The sequence below is a fragment of the Tiliqua scincoides genome, chromosome 5 (assembly GCF_035046505.1).
Source record: "Tiliqua scincoides isolate rTilSci1 chromosome 5, rTilSci1.hap2, whole genome shotgun sequence".
Classification (NCBI taxonomy): domain Eukaryota; kingdom Metazoa; phylum Chordata; class Lepidosauria; order Squamata; family Scincidae; genus Tiliqua; species Tiliqua scincoides.
In genome coordinates this window covers 126,349,141-126,371,809 of record NC_089825.1, presented here as the reverse complement: position 1 = coordinate 126,371,809, position 22,669 = coordinate 126,349,141, and the positions used below count along the sequence as shown (strand labels likewise).

At 52.7% G+C, this 22,669-nt stretch overlaps 1 protein-coding gene across 1 annotated transcript in view; it reads right to left on the bottom strand.

The window, feature by feature from the left end:
* Positions 1 to 2,216: 2,216 nt before the first annotated feature.
* TNFSF12 (TNF superfamily member 12) overlaps positions 2,217 to 22,669 on the bottom strand; it is a 28,074-nt gene continuing 7,621 nt past the window's right edge. The window contains exons 4-16 of the mRNA XM_066630415.1: positions 22,581 to 22,619; positions 20,296 to 20,380; positions 18,452 to 18,514; positions 17,862 to 17,897; positions 17,555 to 17,679; positions 16,001 to 16,232; positions 15,268 to 15,506; positions 12,919 to 13,260; positions 9,391 to 9,505; positions 7,420 to 7,467; positions 6,465 to 6,583; positions 4,959 to 5,100; positions 2,217 to 3,491 (exon numbers count right to left, since the gene is read on the bottom strand). Of these exons, the coding sequence (XP_066486512.1) occupies positions 3,382 to 3,491; positions 4,959 to 5,100; positions 6,465 to 6,583; positions 7,420 to 7,467; positions 9,391 to 9,505; positions 12,919 to 13,260; positions 15,268 to 15,506; positions 16,001 to 16,232; positions 17,555 to 17,679; positions 17,862 to 17,897; positions 18,452 to 18,514; positions 20,296 to 20,380; positions 22,581 to 22,619 (1,695 nt within the window). The 3' untranslated portion in view covers positions 2,217 to 3,381. The remainder of the gene's footprint in view (positions 3,492 to 4,958; positions 5,101 to 6,464; positions 6,584 to 7,419; positions 7,468 to 9,390; positions 9,506 to 12,918; positions 13,261 to 15,267; positions 15,507 to 16,000; positions 16,233 to 17,554; positions 17,680 to 17,861; positions 17,898 to 18,451; positions 18,515 to 20,295; positions 20,381 to 22,580; positions 22,620 to 22,669) is intronic.

Below are 22,669 nucleotides of genomic sequence, written 5' to 3'. Positions count from 1 at the left end.
CAATGGGATGTGACTGCATTTGAGGAAATGTTGCAGACCTGCACTTTAAAAAAGCTAATATGTATATTCTTTTAACAACAACAATAATAATAATAATAATAATAATAATAATAATAATAATAATATACAGTATTTATATACCGCCTTTCTTGGTCTTTATTCAAGACTTTATTCAAGGCGGTTTACACAGGCAGGCTTATTAAATCCACGCAGGGATTTTTACAAATTGAAAGAAGGTTCTCTCTTTCAAGAACCACCACATTCAAGATGTTACACTCCGATCTGGTTTAACATTCTGGCCTCCATCCTCCCACGCTCCGAGCAGATGGAACAGCTCAGCTGCAGCTTGCCAGCTGCTTCAAGGTCGCACGGTGCCGGTGGCCTCGAACTGGCAACCTTGTGGATGTTAATCTTCAGGCAAATGGAGGCTCTACCCTCTAGACCAGACCTCCTGCCCATGATAGTAATGACAATAACAATCAATAACAATGATAGTAAATGTGGGTAGGACTGCAAACTAGGATTGTTAAAAATTTTTACTGCTTGATGATGTCGGTTCTGGCCATGACATCACTTCCAGTGGGTCCTGACAGATTCTCATTCTAAAAAGTGGGTCCCAGTGCTATATGTATGAGAACCACTGCTGTAGCCCATCCATTCATGTGGATGACCTTTGCACCCAGTATTTGGAGAGAGTCACATTTGCCTTAAGACTTGATTGTTTTCTAAGCCCTACCCCTGGGTAGAAAAGAGCATCTCCGAGCATGATCTATGCACCCTTCCCTTTCACTAGAACAAGGGTGCCCAAACCCCAGCCCTGGGGCCACTTGTGGCCCTCGAGGTCTCTCAATGCGGCCCCCAGGGAGACCCCAGTCTCCAATGAGCCTCTGGCCCTCTGGAGATTTGTTGGAGCCCGAACTGACCCGACGCAACTACTCTCAGTGTGAGGGCGACTGTTTGACCTCCCGCGTGAGCTGTGGAATGAGGGCTCCCTCCACTGCTGCTTGTTTCATATCTGTGATGGAAACGCCTGTGATGTCAGTAGCAGCAGCAAAGGAAGGGCCAGCCTTGCTTTGTGCCAGGCCTTTTATAGGTCTTGAGCTATTGCAAGACCTTCATTCATTCATATAAGATCATCTTTAATATATTCATTTATGTACACTTATGTAAATTTATTCAAATTTTAAATGTAAATTAATTATTCCCCCCCATACAGTGTCAGAGAGATGATGTGGCCCTCCTGCCAAAAACTTAGGACACCCCTGCACTAGAATAAGTGTTCCCAGTTGTTTTGCACCCGGAGCAGGGTTGTTGGCTCCAGAGCCTTAGAGCCCAGGCAGAATAGTGTTTCTCAACCAGTGGTACATGAAGTGGTGACCAGATCCTATGGAGGACAGAGTGCCTCTATCTTTCAGCATTGTATAGAAGAGGGAATTTGGGTAGGTGCAGCTCAACAGGGAAGGATTTTAAAACCTGCACCTGCCCAAATTCCCTCTTCTAAACAATGGTTAAAGGTAGAGGCACTCTGTTCTCCATTGGATCTGGTCACCCTGGCTGGTACTTGCAGGACCCCTGCCATCCAGCAGTGAGGCCAGGGATGTGACACAACAGTAGGAGGCTTAGCTTGGTGGGCAGAGTTCCAAAGCATGCTTTTCTGCACTCGAAAAAGTGCACCCTACCATTGACCCTGAGACTGGTGTTGACCATGTTACATCTGGCCTCCCAACCCTGAAGTAAGTGGTGGCAGTTATGTCACTGACAGTTACTTCCGGTGGTACTTTGAATAGGTGAACCATTTGAAGTGGTTCAGCAGAGGATAAACATTGAGAAACACTGAGGTAGAATATTACAGGCTCATCATTCCACTGTTCAGCTTTCCACCAGTAGCGTTCCTGGAAGGAAGGCAAACACTAAGTCTTTTCAGGCACAGGGATGCCTGCGTAAAGTGCCCCCCTCCCTCGCCTTCAGAGCCAGTTGCAGCTGTGTTTTGGCCTCCCCAGGCCCCCCCCACGACAGTGCTCTCCACTTGGCATCTTTCCAATTAACAATAAATATCTTAAAAGCTGATTCAACACAGAATGTAGAGGACCGATTTGGGGTGGAAAAAACTACCTCCCCCTGCGATCAGGAAGACTTAAGTAGAAACCCAGGGAAAGTGCCCAGGGCATGGTCACTGTGAGTGTGCTGGTCATTGAGCCTTGGGCTGGTCATAAGTATCTACTGAACAGGCTCTCTGTTGGTTTTACGCTAGCATTTATTATTCTTTCCTACAAGCCCTTGCCCAAGAGCACTTATCACATACTCTTCATGAAAATGACACCAGAGAGTTTAAAAAACAAAAGAAGAGAAATAATTCTCTTGGAAATGGAATTCTTGCAAGGAAAAGGCAGAATGTGCTAGAAAGCTTTGCATGTGTGCAGAGAGAGAAAATGCAGGAAGTCCTAGTAGATACACCCACAACTTCTGTTTACCCAACACTGACGTTGCACCCAACAGAATTCACCTGTGAAGAAGCAGTCACAGCACAACTGTGCATAGCTCAGCAAGGATGCTTCCGCATGGCTTTGCAGAAGTAAAGGTACCAAAGAAATGTTTTGTTACTGACAGAGGATCTGTGCCATTAACACTTGTGCTTGTTCAAAGGATGCACCCCTCCCCATCAGAGTCACTATGCTAGGAAAAGGTTGCATCTAAAGGATTTCTGCCAGTTTAAGGCCGAGGAAACCCTAATTATAGTACAATAAAATCATGATTGTTGTTTCCTTGACTGGTTGTGAGTGTTTTATGCTCTCCTTCATGGTCTTGCAGCTAAAGGTGACTCCCTTAAAGGAAGGGGCTCTAATTCAGTAGAGGAGCCCCTGTTTTACACCCAGAAGGTCCCAGGCTCTGACCCTGACAGCATCTAGGCAGAGAACTAGTCCTGCCTGGAAACTTGCAGGGCTGCTGCCAGTTTGGGTCTAAGCACTGAGCCAGATGGACCACGTATTTCATTCCATTTATGACAGCTTCCTATGTCTTGTATATGCAAATGAAGACCACGAAGGACTGGAAAGAAAGAAGCTCATGCAGAGCCCAGCCTGGCCTAAACTTCTCAAGATAAGCTTCTCCCAACTAGGAACACACAAGCACGCGCGCGTGCACACACACACACACACGCCTGATGCTAGGAATAGCCCTTATGAATCTTGGCTCCATCTTCTCCTCTAGCCCTGCAGGAGGGAGACGTGGCTGTGTTTGGTCTTTGCTTCAGTGCTGACTCTAGACTTGCTAGAGACCAGGACTTCTGTTCAGACACTATCCATGTCAGTACTCTAACTGGACTGCCCCAATGTCTGTCTTTTGAAGTGGGGAGGGGGGGAAGAGCGCTTGACACACCCCCTGCTATAGCCGGAGCAATCCCAGAAAGGTCCCATGAGGTCTGGCATCAAAAGAAGCATTGAAGCGAGGAATGCGCAGGGTCAGGTGGTCTCCGTGCTGCAGGTGGAAGATGCCTGGAGGAAGAGGCAGGAAGGAGTCAGGGACAGACTGACAGACAAGGTCCACATGTTCTCATAGGAACATAAGAACAGCCCCACTGGATCAGGCCAGAGGCCCATCTAGCCCCGCTTCCTGTATCTCACAGCGGCCCACCCAATGCCCCAGGGAGCACACCAGATAACAAGAGACCTGCATCCTGGTGCCCTCCCTTGCATCTGGCATTCTGACATAAGAATTCTCATGGATCTCTGGACCAAGTGGTAATGTTTTAAGCGACCTTCCGAGAGCTCTTTCACTGTCCTTCATTTTCAGGGCCCAGCTAAAACAAGCCTTGATTCTGTGTCAATAACAGGGTTTCAGAAAGAACGCAGAAACAGTGCTGCGCCTGCAGGAGGACTCCGGACGCCCTCCAATGATCCACTACTGATCCCTGACCACATGCCCTGTCTAGTGGCTTTTCTGCTACAGCAGTCAGCCGGAGAGGTCTTTCTGCCAGTGTGTTCTCCCAGGCATCCTGGGTTCCAATAGGAGCATCTCCAGAGGCCTCTGTGTGCCAAGGGGATGAGGGAGATGCTCCCATTTGCGATGGTGCAGAAGGAGAAGTGCTTTAGCCCCCTGAACGCTGCGGAAGGAGGGGTGGCACAGGACTGTGGAGGAGCTTTTGCTCACCCCTCCAAGGACACGGGGACCAAACCCCTCAGCCTCACCCAAGATAAGCACCAAAGCCACCACAATCAGTGGTGATCTAGACTCCTCCAGAGAGCAGGACTCCTCTTCAAACACTATCCTTATTGGGACTCTGACACAGTTGCCCCCTATCCCCCTGTCAGTCTTTTGGAATTGGGGGGGGCAAGAGTGCTTGACAGGTCAGCCCACCACATCTGGAGGAGGGCCAGTCTCAAATGCCAGGCTGAACATGTGTGCACATTCTCTTATTCTGCCAGCCACAGGAGGGTTAGAGGCATAAAGCATGCCAGGTGTACGTCCGTCCTCCGTGGAAGGCCCCCCCCCGGTTTGGAGACCTCCCTGCACTGCGCTGTCACAGCCCACCAATGTTTCAAGCTTCTCTCTGCCGCCTTATGAACGAGGAGGATTTTTTTCCTTCCAAAAGACGGAGCAGAGAAACTGACAGTGCTGAAGGCTGGACTTGCAGATGGGCTGTGCTGGTTGCTCCATGTTGTTGCTTTCTTCCACCCTGTGATGCAAGACTGAATGCCAGATGCAGGGGAGTGGCAGCGAGATGCAAGTAGCTTGTGTGCTCCCTGAGACATCTGGTGGGCATACAGGAGGCTGGACTGGATGGGCCCTGGGCCTGACCCAGCAGGGCTCTTCTTGTGTTCCTATGAATTGATATGCTGAATCCCCCCCCCCCTACTGACTGAGAAGCCTGCATTCTCCTCCAAGGTATGCAGAAGCCTGGGCTGCATCCCCAGCCTTCCTTCCTCCCCACCCCAAAGTCTGCAGGGAGGCTTTTCTCTCACCTCCACTGTAGCAACTGTTGTACGCCTGCTCCGGGTCGGCAGGCATGCTCTGGACACAGCAGAACAAGATCTCATCTGGCCTCCCTGGGACTTGCCGCTGCAGCACCTGTCCCATGGTGAAGGTAGGGTCGTGGAACAGCACCTGGGCAGTGGAAGAAAAGGCAGGAGGTTGGGCATGTCTTCAATCCCAGGGTTAAAGATGGCGGAGCATGGCCTGGCTCCTACTGAGTTCTCTACTCTTATGGTTCAAATATGTCCAACCTGCCCTAAGAACATAAGAACAGCCCCACTGGATCAGGCCACAGGCCCATCTAGTTCAGCTTCCTGTATTCGAAGATAAGAACAGCCCCACTGGATCAGGCCATAGGCCATCTAGTCCAGCTTCCTGTATCTCACAGCGGCCCACCAAACGCCCCAGGGAGCACACCAGATACAAGAGACCTGCATCCTGGTGACCTCCCTTGCATCTGGCATTCTGACGTAACCCATTTCTAAAATCAGGAGGTTGCGCATACACATCATGGCTTGTACCCTGTAATGGATTTTTCCTCCAGAAACTTGTCCAATCCCCTTTTAAAGGCATCCAGGCCAGATGCCGTCACCACATCCTGTGGCAAGGAGTTCCACAGACCGACCACACGCTGAGTAAAGAAATATCTTCTTTTGTCTGTCCTAACCCTCCCCACACTCAATTTTAGTGGATGTCCCCTGGTTCTGGTATTATGTGAGAGTGTAAAGAGCATCTCCCTATCCACTCTGTCCATCCCCTGCATAATTTTGTATGTCTCAATCATGTCCCCCCTCAAGCGTCTCTTTTCTAGGCTGAAGAGGCCCAAACGCCGTAGCCTTTCCTCATAAGGAAGGTGCCCCAGCCCCGTAATCATCTTAGTCGCTCTCTTTTGCACCTTTTCCATTTCCACTATGTCTTTTTTGAGATGCGGCGACCAGAACTGGACACAATACTCCAGGTGTGGCCTTACCATCGATTTGTACAACGGCCCTCAAACCTTCCTCTGCCAGCCCCATCATCTCAGTCATCTTACGATCTCCTGAGCCCACAAAGGTCTCTGACTTCCCTCCCCTCCGGCATGGAACTGCCTTCCTCCAGGAATGTCTCTGGGGTGCAGCTTCTCACTTTCTTCAAGCCCCACCCTTTCCAGGAGTCCTCCTGCGCAGGCCCTTGGTTCTCAGGCACCAATCAGACCTCAGAAGGAGCAAATGAGATGCTGACTGCGTCACCCCACCCTGCTCCCTGCTGCCACCTCTCTTGCCTCCCTGTGTTAAACCATAGGTGGAAAGTAAGCCCCTCCGGACAGGGACCCCTTTGCACAAGTCACTCCCTCAAGAATGAAGAATCCACAGCCTTGCAAGGGGGAGGCATGCGTGGATCAACATTGTGTTGGTGGATTGAGACAAGGCACTGCTTCCCTGCCTTAAATCCGATGACAAACTAGAGATGTCACCAGGGTCCTCGCACGTTCAGCTCCCCTTCCCCCACCCCCTTACCTGGCTGTAAATGAAGTAAAGCCCTGTGTGCTTCACCACCACGACCCGGCCACTCAGCTCCAGGGCCCGGCCATGCTTGAGGGAGGCTGTCCACCAGATCTCTGTAGCATCTCCTTCATCTAAGGGCAAAGGGGAGTGGGCATTACGCTGCAGCCCTGCTTGACGCTGTCACCCCCTTCCCGTACTTTTAACAACTGCACAAAGGCAGAAGCTCAAGATGTGACTCTCTCCTCCTCACCACTCCTCCCCTCTTCCTTCTCTCCCATGTTAGTACTCCTGAGGAATTTTTAAAAACAATATATCAATCGTGCAGAGACCAAAAGAGCTTGGGGTCAGCGGTGCGCACGCCCCTTCAGTGTGCCCAGGACTGCAGCCAAAAAATCCCTGGAAAGATGGAGAGGCCCAGGTCAGAAGCCAAAGGCTTCCTAGGAGAGATTCAGCAGCTGGGAGTGGTGTGAAGGCTGGTGGACTGGAGAGAAAAGGCTTGGCCAAAGACAAGGCCCGAAAGAGAGGAAGTGGCCAAGGGGAGAGGCTCGGCAGACCGAAGAGGGCAAAGAAAGAAAAAGGAGAAGAGGGAGACTGGGAGGTGGCCAAGGGAGAGGCACACACACGGTAGCAGTTTCAATGGGCTCTGATAAGGAACGGGAAGCCGAGAAGGGGGTGTTGCAACGAAGGGGGAAACTGAGGCAGACAAGGACACAGCATGGAGCGCCAAGGGGGGAGCAGGGCAAGAGAGGAAGGAGGTCGTGGCATCTCAGAGGAAGGAAAGCCCCGGGCTGCATCAGGGCCTCACTTTTGCTGTGGAAGTGGACAAAAAATCCAGGTGAAAGAAGCTGGAGTTGAGAGAAGGGCCAAGGAAGCACTTGGGAAGACCAGAAGCACCAGCGGGGGGGGGGGATTGCTCCTGTTCTGAAGGGAAGGAGCACCCCTGGCTGCTCCCTGACCCAATACGCACCGTTACTGGCATGGCGGAGGGGCACCAGGTGCAGGACGGAGTGTTTTCCTGGAAGGGAAAAGGGAGTCTGAAATATAAGCTGCTCGTTGCTCCTCCCAAACAGGCACCCCCACTTGGAGTCCTTCTGCTGCTCAGCTGCATGTTCTCAAACTGCCCCTCGACGCAGTTCCCTGCCCCAGGTGCTGTTTGGGGGTGCAGTTCCTGGGACTAGGTGCCGGGGCTCACCTCTGCCCAGGAATCCACCTGCTAAGTTCCAGAAGCCCCAATCCTTATGTTGGGCAGGCCATTTGGGACTATTGGGCATTGGAAAGGCCTTCTGCATGTTTGGGGGACGCCCTCCCCTTGATTTTTGCTGCGCAGTTTCCAACACCAGGCCAGACACTGGAGCTGACTTCGAGGAATGAATGGCTCTGGTTCACATTAAGCACTTGAGCCCTTCTTGTGAAATCTGGACGCACAGAAAGCTCCAGATCTCATTCCATTGTGGTCTGAAGGAGATCTGGAAGGCATGGTCCTTGCAGGAACCTGTGCGGCCTTAGCCAGGCAACAATGAGGGCCAAGACCAGTTAAGGGCCAACTTTGCCAAGGTGCCACTACCACTTTGGTTCTTATCACCCAACACTGAGCCCACCTGGCTCAGAGGAGTGCCAGCACTGTCCTTGCCAAGCCCCCCCCCCCCCAAGCAGGGTATGTCCCAAAACCCAGCTGGGACGGTGCTGCAAAGGTCTTGGGGACGGTCTTCTCATTTGCTCAGCCTACTTCCCCCACCACCAAACTAGCCACATTCCTGCCAGGCATGGGCACCTGTGCCAAGAGCTGCACCCCCGCCACTCCAGGAAAAAGCAAACTGTGTATCGGCAGGGAGGCTCACTCCGCCGCTGCTTTGCCCACTTTCACTTCCCCTCCAACTCACCCACATCCTCCTTCCTTCACCTTCTCTCTTCCCACTCACACCCTTGTCAGGCCAACGGCAGGAAGTGGTGGACCTCCCTCCCACCCGACAACTCAACAGTTGCCTTTGTCAGACCATGCATGTTATTTATTGATGTGCCATGAGCCACATGCCCCATAAAGCAGCAAGAGACCCTGGGGCACTGGCATAGCTAGAGGGGGTGCAAGGCAGTAAGTCTTACAGGGAGTCTCATTGCAGCATGCAAGGGGCCCCTCCTCCCTTTGGAACCATTCCAAGCGGTGAGAGCAAAACGAATAGGGGAGCTGATCCTTGCACACTGAGGTGAGGCTCCCTGCAAGACTTACTGCTTCTCCAAGGCAGTGGCATAGCTAGAGGGGGTGCAAAGCAGTAAGTCTTGCAGGGCACAGCTCTTGCGACAAGCGTGGCTTCAACCCTGAAGCCCCAAGAAGAGGGTACATGTTTTGATTGTGCATCCCATATTTGTCATCTCGTGCACAAGCATTTATATTGTGCATTTCAAATCTCCAAAGCTCCTTGCACATTTCCTTTGAAATATAACTCCTGCAACAACTTCTGGAAGTGGCTCTGCCCTTGTCTCAGGAATCATTGCCACTGCCCTGTACTGGAGCCCAGTATTCGCACCCCCAGTAATATTGATCAGGTATTGATCGATTTTGCCATGTAAACCATTTTGTTAACTCCTTTTTGCTGAAAGGTGGTATTATTATTATTAATAATAATCATAATTTGGATTAATTTGGAAGTGAGGCTCCTGTGCTACTAGCAGTGGCAGAATAAACAGGACTCCAACAGGTGCAGCTTTCCCAGCCACAGAGGTGCAGATATGGGCAGCGCTTGAATGTCTGTCTTGTGTGGAGCAGGGAAAGGTACTGTAACTAGGCCTTGCTCAGGAAAAAGGCTGAACTTGGAGTGGCTTATGGCTCTGTGTTTAATCTGCATCAAGGTGCGCACAGTCTGTTCTCATTTTCCATTTCCTTGTATTGGTGACTCAGGAATGGTGGATTCAGGCAGGCGCACCTAGCAAATTGTCTACTCACTCCGGTGACGTGGATGCTCCTGTGGGCTTCTCTCTGCATCCCTTTTCTTCCTCCTTTCCGGGTAGATGGGAGCTTTTCCCCTTAGAGTGAGGGGCACCAAAAGACTGCTGGTCCTCTACAAACCAGAATACGAAGAGGAATGACTTGCTATAAAACACCACTTCCACTCACCCCCAGCAGCCTCCAGGACCAGGCATCCAAGCGCACCAGCCCTCTCCAGAAGACACAATACCATAGTCTTTCGAGACTGAAGGTTGCCAACAACAAATTCCCAGAAGTGCCAGGCACTGTGCAGTACACAGGAGGGATGCCCCAGGTTCTGCCCCAGGAAATTTGTAAGCAACTTTGGAAGGACAAGTCCTTTCTCCTCATTCGCAGGGGTTGGAAAACACAGGAACCCCCTAGATTTATTTTTTTTAAGTGGCAACCATAGGCCTGTAGCAGAGCATGAAAGTCCTGGGTCCTGTCCTAGGTCCTAAGCTTTCCCGCCAAGCAACATCCACTGCAGGCTTCCTCAGAGGTAAATCTGGTTGCCAGCAATTTTCTTCCAGAAATCACTTTTATACATCTTCCCCCCTGTGGTATTGCCAGCTTTTGTCTACTGCTCCTGAACTTTTAACAGTATCATGACCAGAGCTGCAGTCAAGGTGGAGCTGAGCTCTGGGACCCCCTCCTCCAGCAGAAGGAGGAGAGGGCTGCCTTTGAAATGCTGCCTTTGAAATGTATTTCAAGGGACATTAGCCAAGAGAATCTGGAATCCCTCCCTAGCATGTATGCATTGCTGAAACAGAGACGCCTGCGTTGGCGTCATGACATTCTCATGACATGTCGTGAGAATGGATGATGGCCGGATCCCAAAGGATCTCCTCTATGGAGAACTCGTGCAAGGAAAGCGCCCTACAGGTAGACCACAGCTGCGATACAAGGACATCTGCAAGAGGGATCTGAAGGCCTTAGGAGTGGACCTCAACAAGTGGGAAACCCTGGCCTCTGAGCGGCCCGCTTGGAGGCAGGCTGTGCAGCATGGCCTCTCCCAGTTTGAAGAGACACTTGGCCAACAGTCTGAGGCAGAGAGGCAAAGAAGGAAGGCCCATAGCCAGGGAGACAGACCAGGGACAGACTGCACTTGCTCCCAGTGTGGAAGGGATTGTCACTCCCGAATTGGCCTTTTCAACCACACTAGACGCTGTGCCAGAACCACCTTTCAGAGCGCGATACCAGAGTCTTTCGAGACTGAAGGTTGCCAACATTCATTCAGCCAAGAGGAAGCATAGGCTCAACAAGTGGCAAACAGAAAAGTGCCGGAGGCATATGCTAATATCTGGACCATCATCTTTCCCAAAGGCTGCCTGAAAGATGAGAGACAGTGTGTAGCTCATGTTACATTGAGGAGGTTACAATCTGATGCAAATGTACTTGGGAGTAAGAAGTAATTCCAACTGAACACTGTGGGCATATTTCTGAGTAAGCAGACAGAGATTCACATTAATGTAAATTTTTATATTTATCATATTTCAGTTTTTATACATTTGCTTTAAAACTCTAGCAACTCACCAGTGGCGTAGCTAGAGGGGGTGCAAAGCACTAAGTTTTGCGGGGGGCGATGTTTCCCCCTCTTCTTTGGAGCCATTCTGGGCAATGGTCCAGAATAATTGCAACCTACCCTCAGAGTTTGGGGTGACATGAGTCAGATCTTTAAAATAGGTATAATAAGTTTCAAAGTAGGAATAAACAGCAGCAGCAGAAAACTTGAATGAAAAATATGCGGTTGATCTTTTGTTGCATAATCTTAGTGGGATGTGGCTCTAAAAGCAAGCCTATTGGGGAGGGCAGTGTCAAGACAAGCCCCTGCACTTCAAAATGCAAGGGAGGGCACCAGGATGCAGGTCTCTTGTTATCTGGTGTGCTCCCTGGGGCATTTGGTGGGCCCCTGTGAGATACAGGAAGCTGGACTAGATGGGCCTATGGCCTGCTCCAGTGGGGCTGTTCTTATGTTCTTACTATACCCTTTATCCTGACATGCGGACACATGGCAGGCACCACTGTAATCCTGGCTTAGAGGCAAAAGGGAGAGGAAAGCGTGACAGGCTCAACCTCTGCATGTCAGGATGCTTTCCAAAGTAGAGGAGTGGAAGTTGGTAGCCCTGCTCAGTGAAGGAGGCAAAGCGAGACGGGAGTGGCTCATCTGCAGGTTACCAGAGACCACATTGTTGCTTCCGTCTTGCGCATACATGTGCGGGGGTTTTCTAGCAAACAGTAGAGGAACAGGAAGTTCAAAAGGGAATCAGAAGATAAGGAGGGAAGGGATGGGAGCAGTGGCTGGGCTCTCTCTGCAGGAGCTTATCAGCCTCAAACACCTATGCCAGTCCCAAGACTAAGTCCCATCTGTGCAAAGCACATCCCCTCCCCCCACAGGGTTTGGAGGCAGGCCTGAACTCAAGATGTGCACCCCAAGCCCTGTCCAGAGAGCTCTGCACACATTCTCCGGTGGATCTGCCCTCCCTATTTTTTCACATGTGGCAGGATTCAGCCTCAGAATTCAGTTATGAACCCTACTGGCACACAAGTGCCCATGATAAAAGAAAAGGCTGCCTTTAGTAATTACAAGCAATTTAACTTGGGGGGGGGGAATTCCTTGGTTATCCTGTTCCCCTCCTTCCCTTTACTTCTCTACATGGAGCGATTCTGGGAAACTGCATTAAGAGATGCAAATTTCTGTTCCCGCTCCAGGCAGGGGGACTGGCCACTTGCCCAGATGGCATCTGGATCTTGGATGACCCACTGGAAAGGGGGGGGGAGAGGCCGAATTTGTGGCCTTTGTGGGGTGGGGGAAACAGAAACAAATCCAGTTTCTGGGAAAACAGAAGTAAAAGGCACATCCCTGGAATTATTTTTATTCTGGGGAACCTCAGATCCCACCGCTGGAGGAGGGCAGCTGCCTTTTCGAGGAGAAACAAAAATCAAATCCAGAGTTTTAATCCACAAAAGCTGATGAAATGGCACCAATGTGTGCGCGCGCAGGGACAGGCGCATTCACTCTTCCAGGCATCCTGCAAATTCACAGTCCAGACCCATAACTGACACTGTTCATATGTTGCAATAAACGGATTCTGCCTCTGCATCCTGCCCCCCCCCCCCCCCGAAGCAGGGTAAGAACAAAGGACTCAATTCAGCCTCATCAGGTTAAGGCACTTTGCCTGCCTCTTATAATTCATTTTGGACAGAAATCTTGTCATTTCTGGGTTTAACTCCTATACTACTAATCAGTATCAGCCTGAAAACATCCCCCTCAGAATTCACAAGTGCTGATAGCAACGACCTTCAGGAGTGTGGAAAAGCACTCTGCACATGCTTAGAAACGCACATTACTTGAAAGGCTCCAGGCTACTGCTTGGCTTTAAACAATGCCATTCTTCTGGGGCTATTTCAACCTTGATCAATTCAAATGGGAGTAGCCAGGATCCCTGCCCCCAGTCTCCAAAGCTGCCCCCCAAGATCCCATCCCACGTAGCCCAGCCTTGCTCTTACCTGGTGCTCTTTGGGGGCGCCCCTGTCCCCCGCTGCTCCATGTCCCCTGAACAGCAGCTCTTCTCTCAGCTGCTCCAGCTCCACGTGCAGCCCCTCCAGGCGGCACTGGATGCAGACAACCATGAAGAGGCAGGCCACGAATCCCAGGCCCACAACTCCCCCACCCACCCAGGCGGCAGCCAGGAGAGGGGAGTGTCGAGGGGGCGCCTGCCTCAGTCCTGAGCTGCCCACAGGACCTGGAGAGGCAGCTCGACCTGCCATGCTGCACCCCAATGTTCTGCACAGAGACCCTGTTCTGATCCCCCGATCCCCAATATGACAGGCTGTGACCCCTGGACACCCCTACACCAGCGGAGGGAGCACCCCCAGGAATCCTTGCCTTGGCACCAAATCCTCCTCTGCAGAAACCCCCTTTTCTGTGTTAGGATCCAGAAAGCCTCCTCACCCCAAGACACCCCATGGTTCCCCCAAACTCTGCTGCAGTTTGCCCAGAGAGAGGCACATGCCCAGAGCCCACATCGTGGCCTTCAAGCCTCATTCAACTGCAGCCAGGCATGGGTTCCCCCGCTGCTCTCCAAGCCACCCCCAGCCCGGCCCCTTTAGTAGAGCCAGATGCCAGGCAGATCATGGCCTGCCCCTCCCTGCCCTGGCCCCGCTGCTACCAGCCTTCCTCCCCCCAGCAGGGCTGGTGGACATCTGATGTTGGCAGGAAGGTGTCTCTTTTCTGCTTAGTGGGAACTGAGCTGGTGCCAGAAAAACGTGGCGGTTGTGCAAGAGCGCTGGAGGAACGCAGAGGAACTGCTGCCCATCACTGCCAACTTTACCCGCCCAGCGTGGAGCGCTGCCAACACAAGCTGGTGTCGGTCTTGTGCACCAAGAGCAGTGGACGGCAGCAGAAAGGAGGTGGGAATGCGAGCTCCATGACCCAGGACAATAGGCTGGTGTGTCTGGGGCTTTTTGTTCAGGAAAGAAGGGGGGAGAGGACATGAGAGCGGCTCATAAAATGCCTGGCCTGGAGAAAGGAGAGGGGGAACTCTCTCTCAGGACATGGCAGCCTGGACGGAGGTCACCCAGACACTGACTGGCAGGCAATTCAGGAGACACACGAGGAAGCCCTTCGCATAACAGACAACACACTCTGGGCCTCTCCTGCCAGAGGATGTGAAAGGCCCACTGGCTCCTTCGGCTTCAGCAGGGGGGGGGCAGACCCCCTTCTCTGCCCTCCCTGGAGATTCGTTGCTGGCTCTCAGCCAGGTGCAACCTCCATGTTCAGAATCTGGTGACCAGGTGCTGGGGAGACCTTTGAGGCCTGCCTGTGGCTTTCCAGAGGCCTGGGAGGCAGCAGGATGCGGGCCCAGGCCCTTGGCAAGATCCAGCAGCGCTCTCCTGCAATTGAGGCCAGGGCTCCTCACATCTGAGGTCTGGCTTGCAATGCCCCATTGACCCTGCCTGGGTGTCAATCAGCTTTGGCTTCTTAACCTTGGGATGAATGGGACCCAAGTGCTGATTCCCAGCCCGACAGACTCAGCAGGATCGCCCTCCTCCAGGGTCCAGCACTCTGAACCTCCTCCAGGAAACCCAGGAGTCTTTGCCCAAGGCCTCTCCAGGCTCCCAGTCTTTTAAGATGGTGTGTTGCCACCCTTGATGGCGCAGCTATGAGATGACAAAGCATGTGGTACCCCACACACCTGTTGAGACCCACAGGTAGAAGCCCTCTTCTGCCTGGAGGGGGCCAGACTTCAGATGATGACCCAGACAAGGCCCTTTGGTGAAGATGGAACTAAAGGGACAGTGGCATAGCTAGAGGGGGGCAAAGCACTAGGTTTCACAGGGAGCCTCCAGGAGACGTGCAAATGGCCCCCCCTTGCAGCTATGGTGGGTGCAAAATGGAGGCGTACGCAGGTCCTTGCAGCCCCTCCTGGCCACCTGGAATGGCTCCGAAGGGGAGGGGCCGCTTGCACGCCGTGCAGAGACACCCTGCAAAACTTAGTGCTCCATCCCCCTCTGGCTACGCCACTGCTTGGACGTCTAGCCACGGCCAGGAGACGAGGACGCGGAAGGTCTCAGTGGCGGGAGCGCTGCAGGGACTTGCTGGGAAGCAGACCCTCGCCCCCCAGGGGCAATGGCAGGGCGGGCGGGCGCGCACACCTGAGCCCCCCACCTGGCAGGCTTCGCACAGAGGGTCGCGATCGCCGCTGCCTGCTGCAGCCAAGCCCCGGCGCCCCTCCAGCAGCCGGGCTCGCAGCCCTCCCGGCTCCCCCCGCCGCACGCAGCCCGCGCCGTCCAACGAGACTTCCCCCTGCGCTTAGCAGCCTTCCTTTAATGTGTGCACAGCGGCGGCAGCCCCGCCCCGCGCCCTCGGGGGCCACAGAGCCTCCGTCCCCACCCGCAGCCTTCCCGGGCGCGCCTTCGCGGCGAGGTCGGCCCCTGCCCCGCTCCCGTCTCTTGGCGCCCCCTGCCGGCTGGCACCAGAACTGCAGCCACTGTCTCTGGGGGGGCTTCACTGGGTCCCAGCTGAGGGGGCGCCTGCTGCAGGGTCCTCAGTGGCCCACTGACCCGGGAGGCGTCCAGCGAGAAGCAGAACAGTCCTGCCGTGGGGGGCAGCAGCAAGCAGGGTGGCGCTGGCCCCAGTGGCAAAAGCAGTGCAGAATTTGATCCCAGGACTGGGTCCCGGCAGGAAGCGCTTCCCTTTCCGTTTACCGCTGCTGTGTGGCCTCCAACTGTTCACACAGAGAGTCAAAAATGGGGGGGGGCAGCTGTGCTGGAGCAAGGAAGGGGTGGCGGCAACGATGCCCCCTCCTGCTTGCGCGATCAGGTCTACCAAGTCATCAGAGAGCCAAAAGCCGGGCCTGACCAGAGCACAGGTGATCGCAGAACTTGGGGACCGGTCGGATGCACGGATCAGGCCCCTGCTGGCAGGTCCAGTGCAGCTGGAAGCAGGGAGTCCCGCAGGGCCAGCCCCAGGAGTCTTGCTGGCTCCCACGTGCTTCCCTCCTTGCCCCCAAGGTCCCATCCAGCTCCCCCAGAACCCAGGCACCCAGGTCCTCCCACTGCCCCGCCTCTCAGTGGACTTGGAAGAGACCAAAGTAGGTGAGGTAGCGGTCGGCCTTCAGCTGCACTTTCGCAATGGTCCGCAGCCGGATGGACTCCTCGGGGCGGAGCAGAAGCAGCCCCGACACCTGGCACACCCGCAGTTCGGCCTCCTGGCGCCCGGAGCTGGTGGTGGGGAACTGCTCCAGGCAGCGCAAGGCCAGCTCTCCATCCAGCATCACGTCCAGCTTCATGTAACCTGTATTCCCTTCATTGAAATGGACCTGGAGTGGGGACAAAAGAGGACACCGGTGGCAGTCAGGAGGCAGCAGCACAGATGGCTCCAAGGCTGCAACAGACAGTGCATGGAGTGGGCCGCCCCCTCTGATGGGTGGAGCTCCCAGAGCCAGCCAGGTTGGGCACTGGCCAAAGGCCAGCACCCCAGGACTCCCCCACTGACCTCCCCTTCGCTGCCAAGACAGTGGGAGGAGCTCCCAGAGGCATCTGGTGGGCCACAGTGAGATACAGGAAGCTGGACTAGACAGGCCTGATCCGGCTGGGCTCTTGATGTTCCTATGCTGCTGGCAAGTGTGGGGTGCCCAGCACTCCTACCCCAGGGCCCGCAGACTCTGGTACCAGTGCTGCTAGCAGCGGCTATACCTGGGGTACCCGGGACCAACAGTAGAGAGCAGGGCCTTCATGCTCTGCTTGGTGACAGCACAGCTGAAAAAGAGCCAGTCTGGATCAGACCAAGGTGAGTGAGTGGGTCTGTGCAGCCCAGGTGGCCCACAGGCCAGGCCCGAAGGCAGCCGCTCTCCTGCTCTGGCTCCCCAATAGCCACTCTGCAACTTCTTCCTGTGGCCTTTGGAGACTTTGGAGGGAGGCTCTCCATAGCTGTCACAACTCACAGAGCTCTCCTCAGCCGCCTCCACTTTGTCCAATCTGCTGAGGGCCCCTCAGCTACATCACCACCATGCCAAATGACGTCAAATGCCATTGAATTTCAGATTTTCATTCCTCTTAATTTTATGGGCCTCAGTCAGGTTCCTCTTTTCTAAACCAAAGCCCTCCCAAGGAAGGTGCTGAAGCCCCTGGCCTGCCTGGGCATCCTCCTCTGCCCTTTTTGCAGGGCTTCAGTCTCCTACATGAGCTGTGGCAGCCAGACTGGGTCACAGGATTCCACAGTATGTCTGCCAGAGGGTTTGGCCTTGCCAGTGTTGCAGGCAGGAATGCTGGGCCAGGTTTGGTCTGAGCCAGCAAGGCTGTGGTGATGTCTTTGCCCATTGTGGACTCTCTGGGAGGGAAGTAGCACCTATGAGCTACAGCAGGAAGGGAGAAAAACTGCTTCATCTCCCAGTGTGTTCAGTCCATCATTCTGTATCTTTTTGTGTAATGAAAAGCCCAATTAGCCGCTCCCCAAGGAACCCAGGAACTCTCGGTACCTCCCAAGGCATTCCCTTGCCCATCCCAGTGTGTGGAATAGCTCCTCAAAGGCTCTAATGGTCCACTGCTTTTCTCCTCCCAAAGAAACCAGGCCTCCCGTAGTCTTCTCTGTAAATCCCCTGCACCCTCCTGACAGCCCTGGTGCCCTCCCTGGCCTCCTCACCTGGCAGTACAGGTAGTAGAGCCCTCTCTTGACCACAGTGAACTCTCCCCGGCTGCTGTGGTAGCGGAGGGGACTGGTGGTGTTGAGTTTGGCCTCTGCCCATCCACGGATGGTCCCATTTTCATCTATAATAGGGCAGAGCCGAGGGGGTTGAGGAATGAATGCCTGGCCAAAATCCCCAAATCACTCCCTTGTAAGGCCTCCCCAGCCCCCAAAACATTATTTGATGAGAAAAACAACAGGAGGAGGATATCACGCCCATGCAATCCCTCTTCCCCATGCCCCTTAGGAAGTCAGGAAGTGTTACCTGCCTGGATCCCAGCTCGTGCTTCCGTGGATTGCACTGGAATACAGAAACAGGGGTGAGCCGGGACTGGCCCCAAGTTCAGGGGGGCAAAAGTGATCCAGCACCTGTTTCCGCCTTGGCCATGTCCCCACCCCCAACCCACCACATGGAAGGCAGCGAGCCTGTGAAAGCCCTTCCAGTGCTCCTTTTTTGTGCAGTCCCTTTAAGCAAAGCAGCAAATGAGGCATGTGCTGCGTATGAATGCCTCATGCCTCCTGTTTTGCCTAAAGGAGCTCCACAAAGGAGGAGACTGATCAGGGGACGGGTGGCAGGCTCACTGCCTTCCAGGTCAGAGCAGCACCTCACCCCCTTTTTGTCACTCTCCACAACTTGCGCTAGATGTGAGCCACAACAACAGCTCAACTTTGGGCTACTCCTGCCTGAGGGCCTTAAAAGGCAAGTGTGTATGTAGTGGGACCCTTCAGTTCTGACCTGGCTTGAGAAGGAGTAGGCCTTCTCAAGCCAGGGCCTTGGATAAGAGGCTGTGACTCCTGGCTTCCCTTCCCACAGGGGATCTGGCCAGGTACAAGGGCACAGCCTGCACCTCTCACCTTCATAGTGTGCTGCAGAGACGGGGCTGGTTCGGCGAGGCCGGGAACGCTTCCCCTTGGTGGCTGTGGAAAGAGGGGAGAGAGGACAGGCTTTGATAGGCAGGCAGGACTGTGACTAGCAACTAGTTCCCCTGGAAAGCCACCTTGCTGAGAAGGGAGCAGCTGAAGCTTCCTGTGGCTGAAATGGGCCAGCCAGCCAGTCTAGTGGCCAAGGGTGCCTCTCCCTACACAGACATGCCTCTGGGTTGGCAGACTCCCCAAGGGGATGGACGTGACCCTGTGGAGCTGCTGCCATGGCTACTGGCCTTCTGCATTCCTTTGCTCTGGCGGATCACTGCTTCATAGCCCAGGGTGCCTGGCTACTGTTCCCTGCACAGGAGCAAAACTTGGGAGATGTCTGGTGGTCTTTCTTGAGTGAGAACCAGCACAGCTTAGAAGAGATTATCCTCCACTTCCAGTTAATTGGGGGGGGGGGATGACTGATATAGTGTGAGTGTGAAGAAAAAGCACAGGCAGGTAGGGTCAGGGGAAGAGCTAGAGCTTGGAGTCAGCTGGAGGTGGAAGCCCCTGCTTCCTGCTTCCTGGAGGTGGAAGCCTGCAAGAGTGCAGGCTGTGGCTCAGTGGTGCAGCACACATGCCCTGCAGGCAGAAGGTCTCAGTAGATCTCTGGCAGCCTCCTCAGGCAGGACAGGGACGAATTGCTGTCCGAAGCCCTGGAGAGCTGCTGCCGGCCTGTGTTGACAACCCTGACCTAGATGAGCCAATGGTCTGACTTGGTTGAGGGCAGCAGCACCCTGGGATCTCTCAGTTAGTGCTCCTTGGAGATGGAAAAAAAAAAAATCTCCCTGCAGAGATGAAGCTGGCACACCAAGGTCAAGCATTTCTGGTCTGGGTCTCTCCATACTGTGCTAGTTTTCCACTTGCAGGGAAGTCTCTTTTTTGATGCACAAGAGAAAATGCAGTTCCCCACCCACCACTGGAAAATGATAATAATAACCCATTGTTTCTCAACCAGTGGTACAGGTACCACCAGTGGTACTTGAGGTGGTGTCTGGTGGTACTTGCTGGACACCTGCCACCTGGCAGCAAGACCAGGAACGTGACACAACAAACAGCGGTCGGAGGCTTGGCGGACAGATCTGAAGCATGCCTTTCCACACTTGAAAAAGCCCTCCCGTCAACCCGGAGCCTCTCACTGGCATTTGTTGCACTGCATCTGGCCTCGCAACCCTGAAGTAACTGGCAATGATGTCAAAACCAGTTACTTCCAGTGGTACTTTGAATTGGCTGATCATGTGATGTGGTCTGGAGGAGGACAAAGGTTAGGAAGCACCACTCTAGCACTTCATTCTGCTGTCTGCACAGACCTGGCCTTAACTTCCACTGTGTTAAGTGTGAACTACAACAAGCTTACATCCAAGAGAGTTTGAACAGGAGACTCCTCCAGGACGGGGCTGTATGAGTGATACAATACAGCACCTGCTCTGCCTGCGGGGGGTCCATGTTCTTCCCCAGCACCTGCTGATCCAAGGGTCCTCTGAGGCCCTGGACTGCTTTTGCTGGCAGAGGAGACCATCCTGGTGAAGATGGACCAAGAGTTTGCCATCCAGGAGGGCAGCTTCATGTGTTCAAGAGTGACTTAGAAACAGAGCACTGGATGCTGTATCCCTGTATAGCAAAAGTAGCCACATGGCTGGGACATTGTTCCTTAGCAGGAGAGAGTGGTGCAAAAGCAGGATGCCTTTCTGGCTAGGCTGAGCCCCCGCACAAGGGAACACCTTTTCTATTCTTTCTCTGCTGTTTCCTTCCAATTTGATGAGGGGGGGGAGGCAAGAAGAACTCACCATGCCTTCGCTGGCGGAGAACCCCTTGTTGGGCGTAATGATGGAGGAATTTGCCCTGGCTGTTCCAGCCTGCAGAGAGCACCACCTAGAGGGGCAATGAGGCAACGCATGACAGAGAGGACAGACTTCATTACTGGGAAAGAAAGAAGCAATGAAACCTTCCAGTGCTGCAGGGCTGCTTTTGGCCATCAGCTGGAAGGAGAATTAAAACAGAATTTGGCACAGCACTTAATATAGTGCTGTATTATCCAGCAATGCCTTTTCCCAGGGCCAAGAACTATCGATAATGTTGTATTTGAACTGTGTCCCTAGCAATATTAATTAAAAGTTTTCTCACTGCAGCTTCTGTTCCTTTTATTGCTTCCTGTTCTGCATGCCTAGGAGGGAATTAGCAATGTATTTATCCTTAATTGCATGTTATTAGTCAATTCCTGTTCCCTAAAGGGGAGAGCCTTTAATTACTCATTTCCTCTCATTTTCCCTCTTTTCTATCTTGTATAGAAAAATAACATTATTTTGCAATAAATAAAAATATTAAGAGGCGACTCAAGAGGCAATCCTTCAGTAATATAGCTGCTGTTTGTTTATCTATATTTGAGTTGTGCTTTATAGCCAGGACAGGCTTCCAAAGTGGCTTCCAATTCAAATAATTATGCAAATATATAATACTACTATAAAGTCTGGGGCAGGTTAGAAAGAGCTGAGGATGGATTCAGGGGCTGACTGACTTAAAGATGGCGGCCCACAGAAGTAGACCCTTGCCTTGCCGAACAGGAAACAATAGAATGGACAAAAGCACAAGAACAAAGTTTTTAATTAAAGGGCTAGCAGCTTCATGGATGCTTCATTTTGCGCATTGCCAGTCCACACTGGCCTGCAATTATATTTTTAAAATCATGCCAAATCAGTATTTGTTTTTTTTAAAAACTCACAATAAAGTATTGGAAACACTGGGATGCAATTTACTGGAAACTACATTGGATTCTCTGCAGGATGCAAGCAATACAAAGGCTGCCAGTGTGGAAAAAACCCTCAACTCACCAAGGCCACAAGTTCACTGTCCCAGTGCCAGATCTGGAGACTCAAATCCATGCCCAAAACAGGAAGATCAACCCACTAGCCTCGCCCCGCCAGGCAAATCCAACCAGCCACACTATGGCAGGCCTTGGCATAGTCACTCAGGCAAGAAGTGCAACTGCAAACTACAGAGAAGGGCAAGGGATCCCCAGACTTGACAGAAGCAGATGTGAATGAAAGCTGACATTTCAATTTTTTCACTGGCTGGTCTCCTGTATCTGCAGCAACTGTGCAAAAAGGCTGCAATTCAACTCATACAACTTTCCCCAGAGCTACATCTTCATTCTAGAATCTGCTTTGCCTGTTGGATGACTGCATGTCATATGGCTTTTACAATGCACAAGAACCCAATGAGGACAAAGGTAGCTAGACCAAACCTTGGTCATGCTAGACCAGAGTTTCTCAACCAATGGTACTTGATCCACTGGTGGTATTTGATGGGATGTCCAGTGGTACATGAGGGATCCCCAGACCCCCGCCTCCTGGAAGTGAGACCAGCAACACAACATGTCAAGCAGTGGTAGGAAGTTTTGCTCAGTGGGCAGAGCTCCAACATGTGCTTTTTGTGTATTTGAAAAAGCCCTCCCATCTGCCCTGAGCCTCCCTGCAAAACTTAGTGCTTTGCACCCCTTCTAGCTACGCCACTGGTTGTATTTATTACTGTTTGGTTTTCTGTCTGTGAGCACTAAAGGCAAATGTGCTGTCTTAGAAGGGAACTTCTGCCTTCCTTCTCACACAGAAAGGAATTACCTTTCCTCAGATGGTGACTACATGGTGTAAAGACAAAAGATGATTTTCTTTCAAACCATTGCTTTAGTCATATGCAGGTTTAACGGATATAATTAATGAATTCAGCCTGATCTAATGAACCAACTAGAATAGATCAGGTAACAGCCCTATTTCTTTTCTCTTTCTTTTTTTCTCCTGCCAAAAGAAAACAGGGTTGATGCCTCTGATGCAGTCTACCTGAGGCCAGGGTGCGACTCAGTTGTGAGTCCTGAACCAAGTTCTGATCAAACCCTTTCCCCAAAGACGGACCCTCCATCTCGCATAATCCAAATCACCCCATGCACACACTCCCAGGCGCCATCCTCCCAAAACTTATAAAGACAAGGACACTTGTAAGCATACACCTCTCAAGCACTCGGAAGATCTGCCTGGATCAGAGCCCTCAGCCTGACCGTCTGCTCAGAAGCCAACCCACATACCGGGTCCAGTTCATCCACGCCGTCTGCAGACAGGAGTTCCTGGGGGCCAGAAAGAAAGAGAGAAGATCACAGCCCCAAACCAGGAGGCA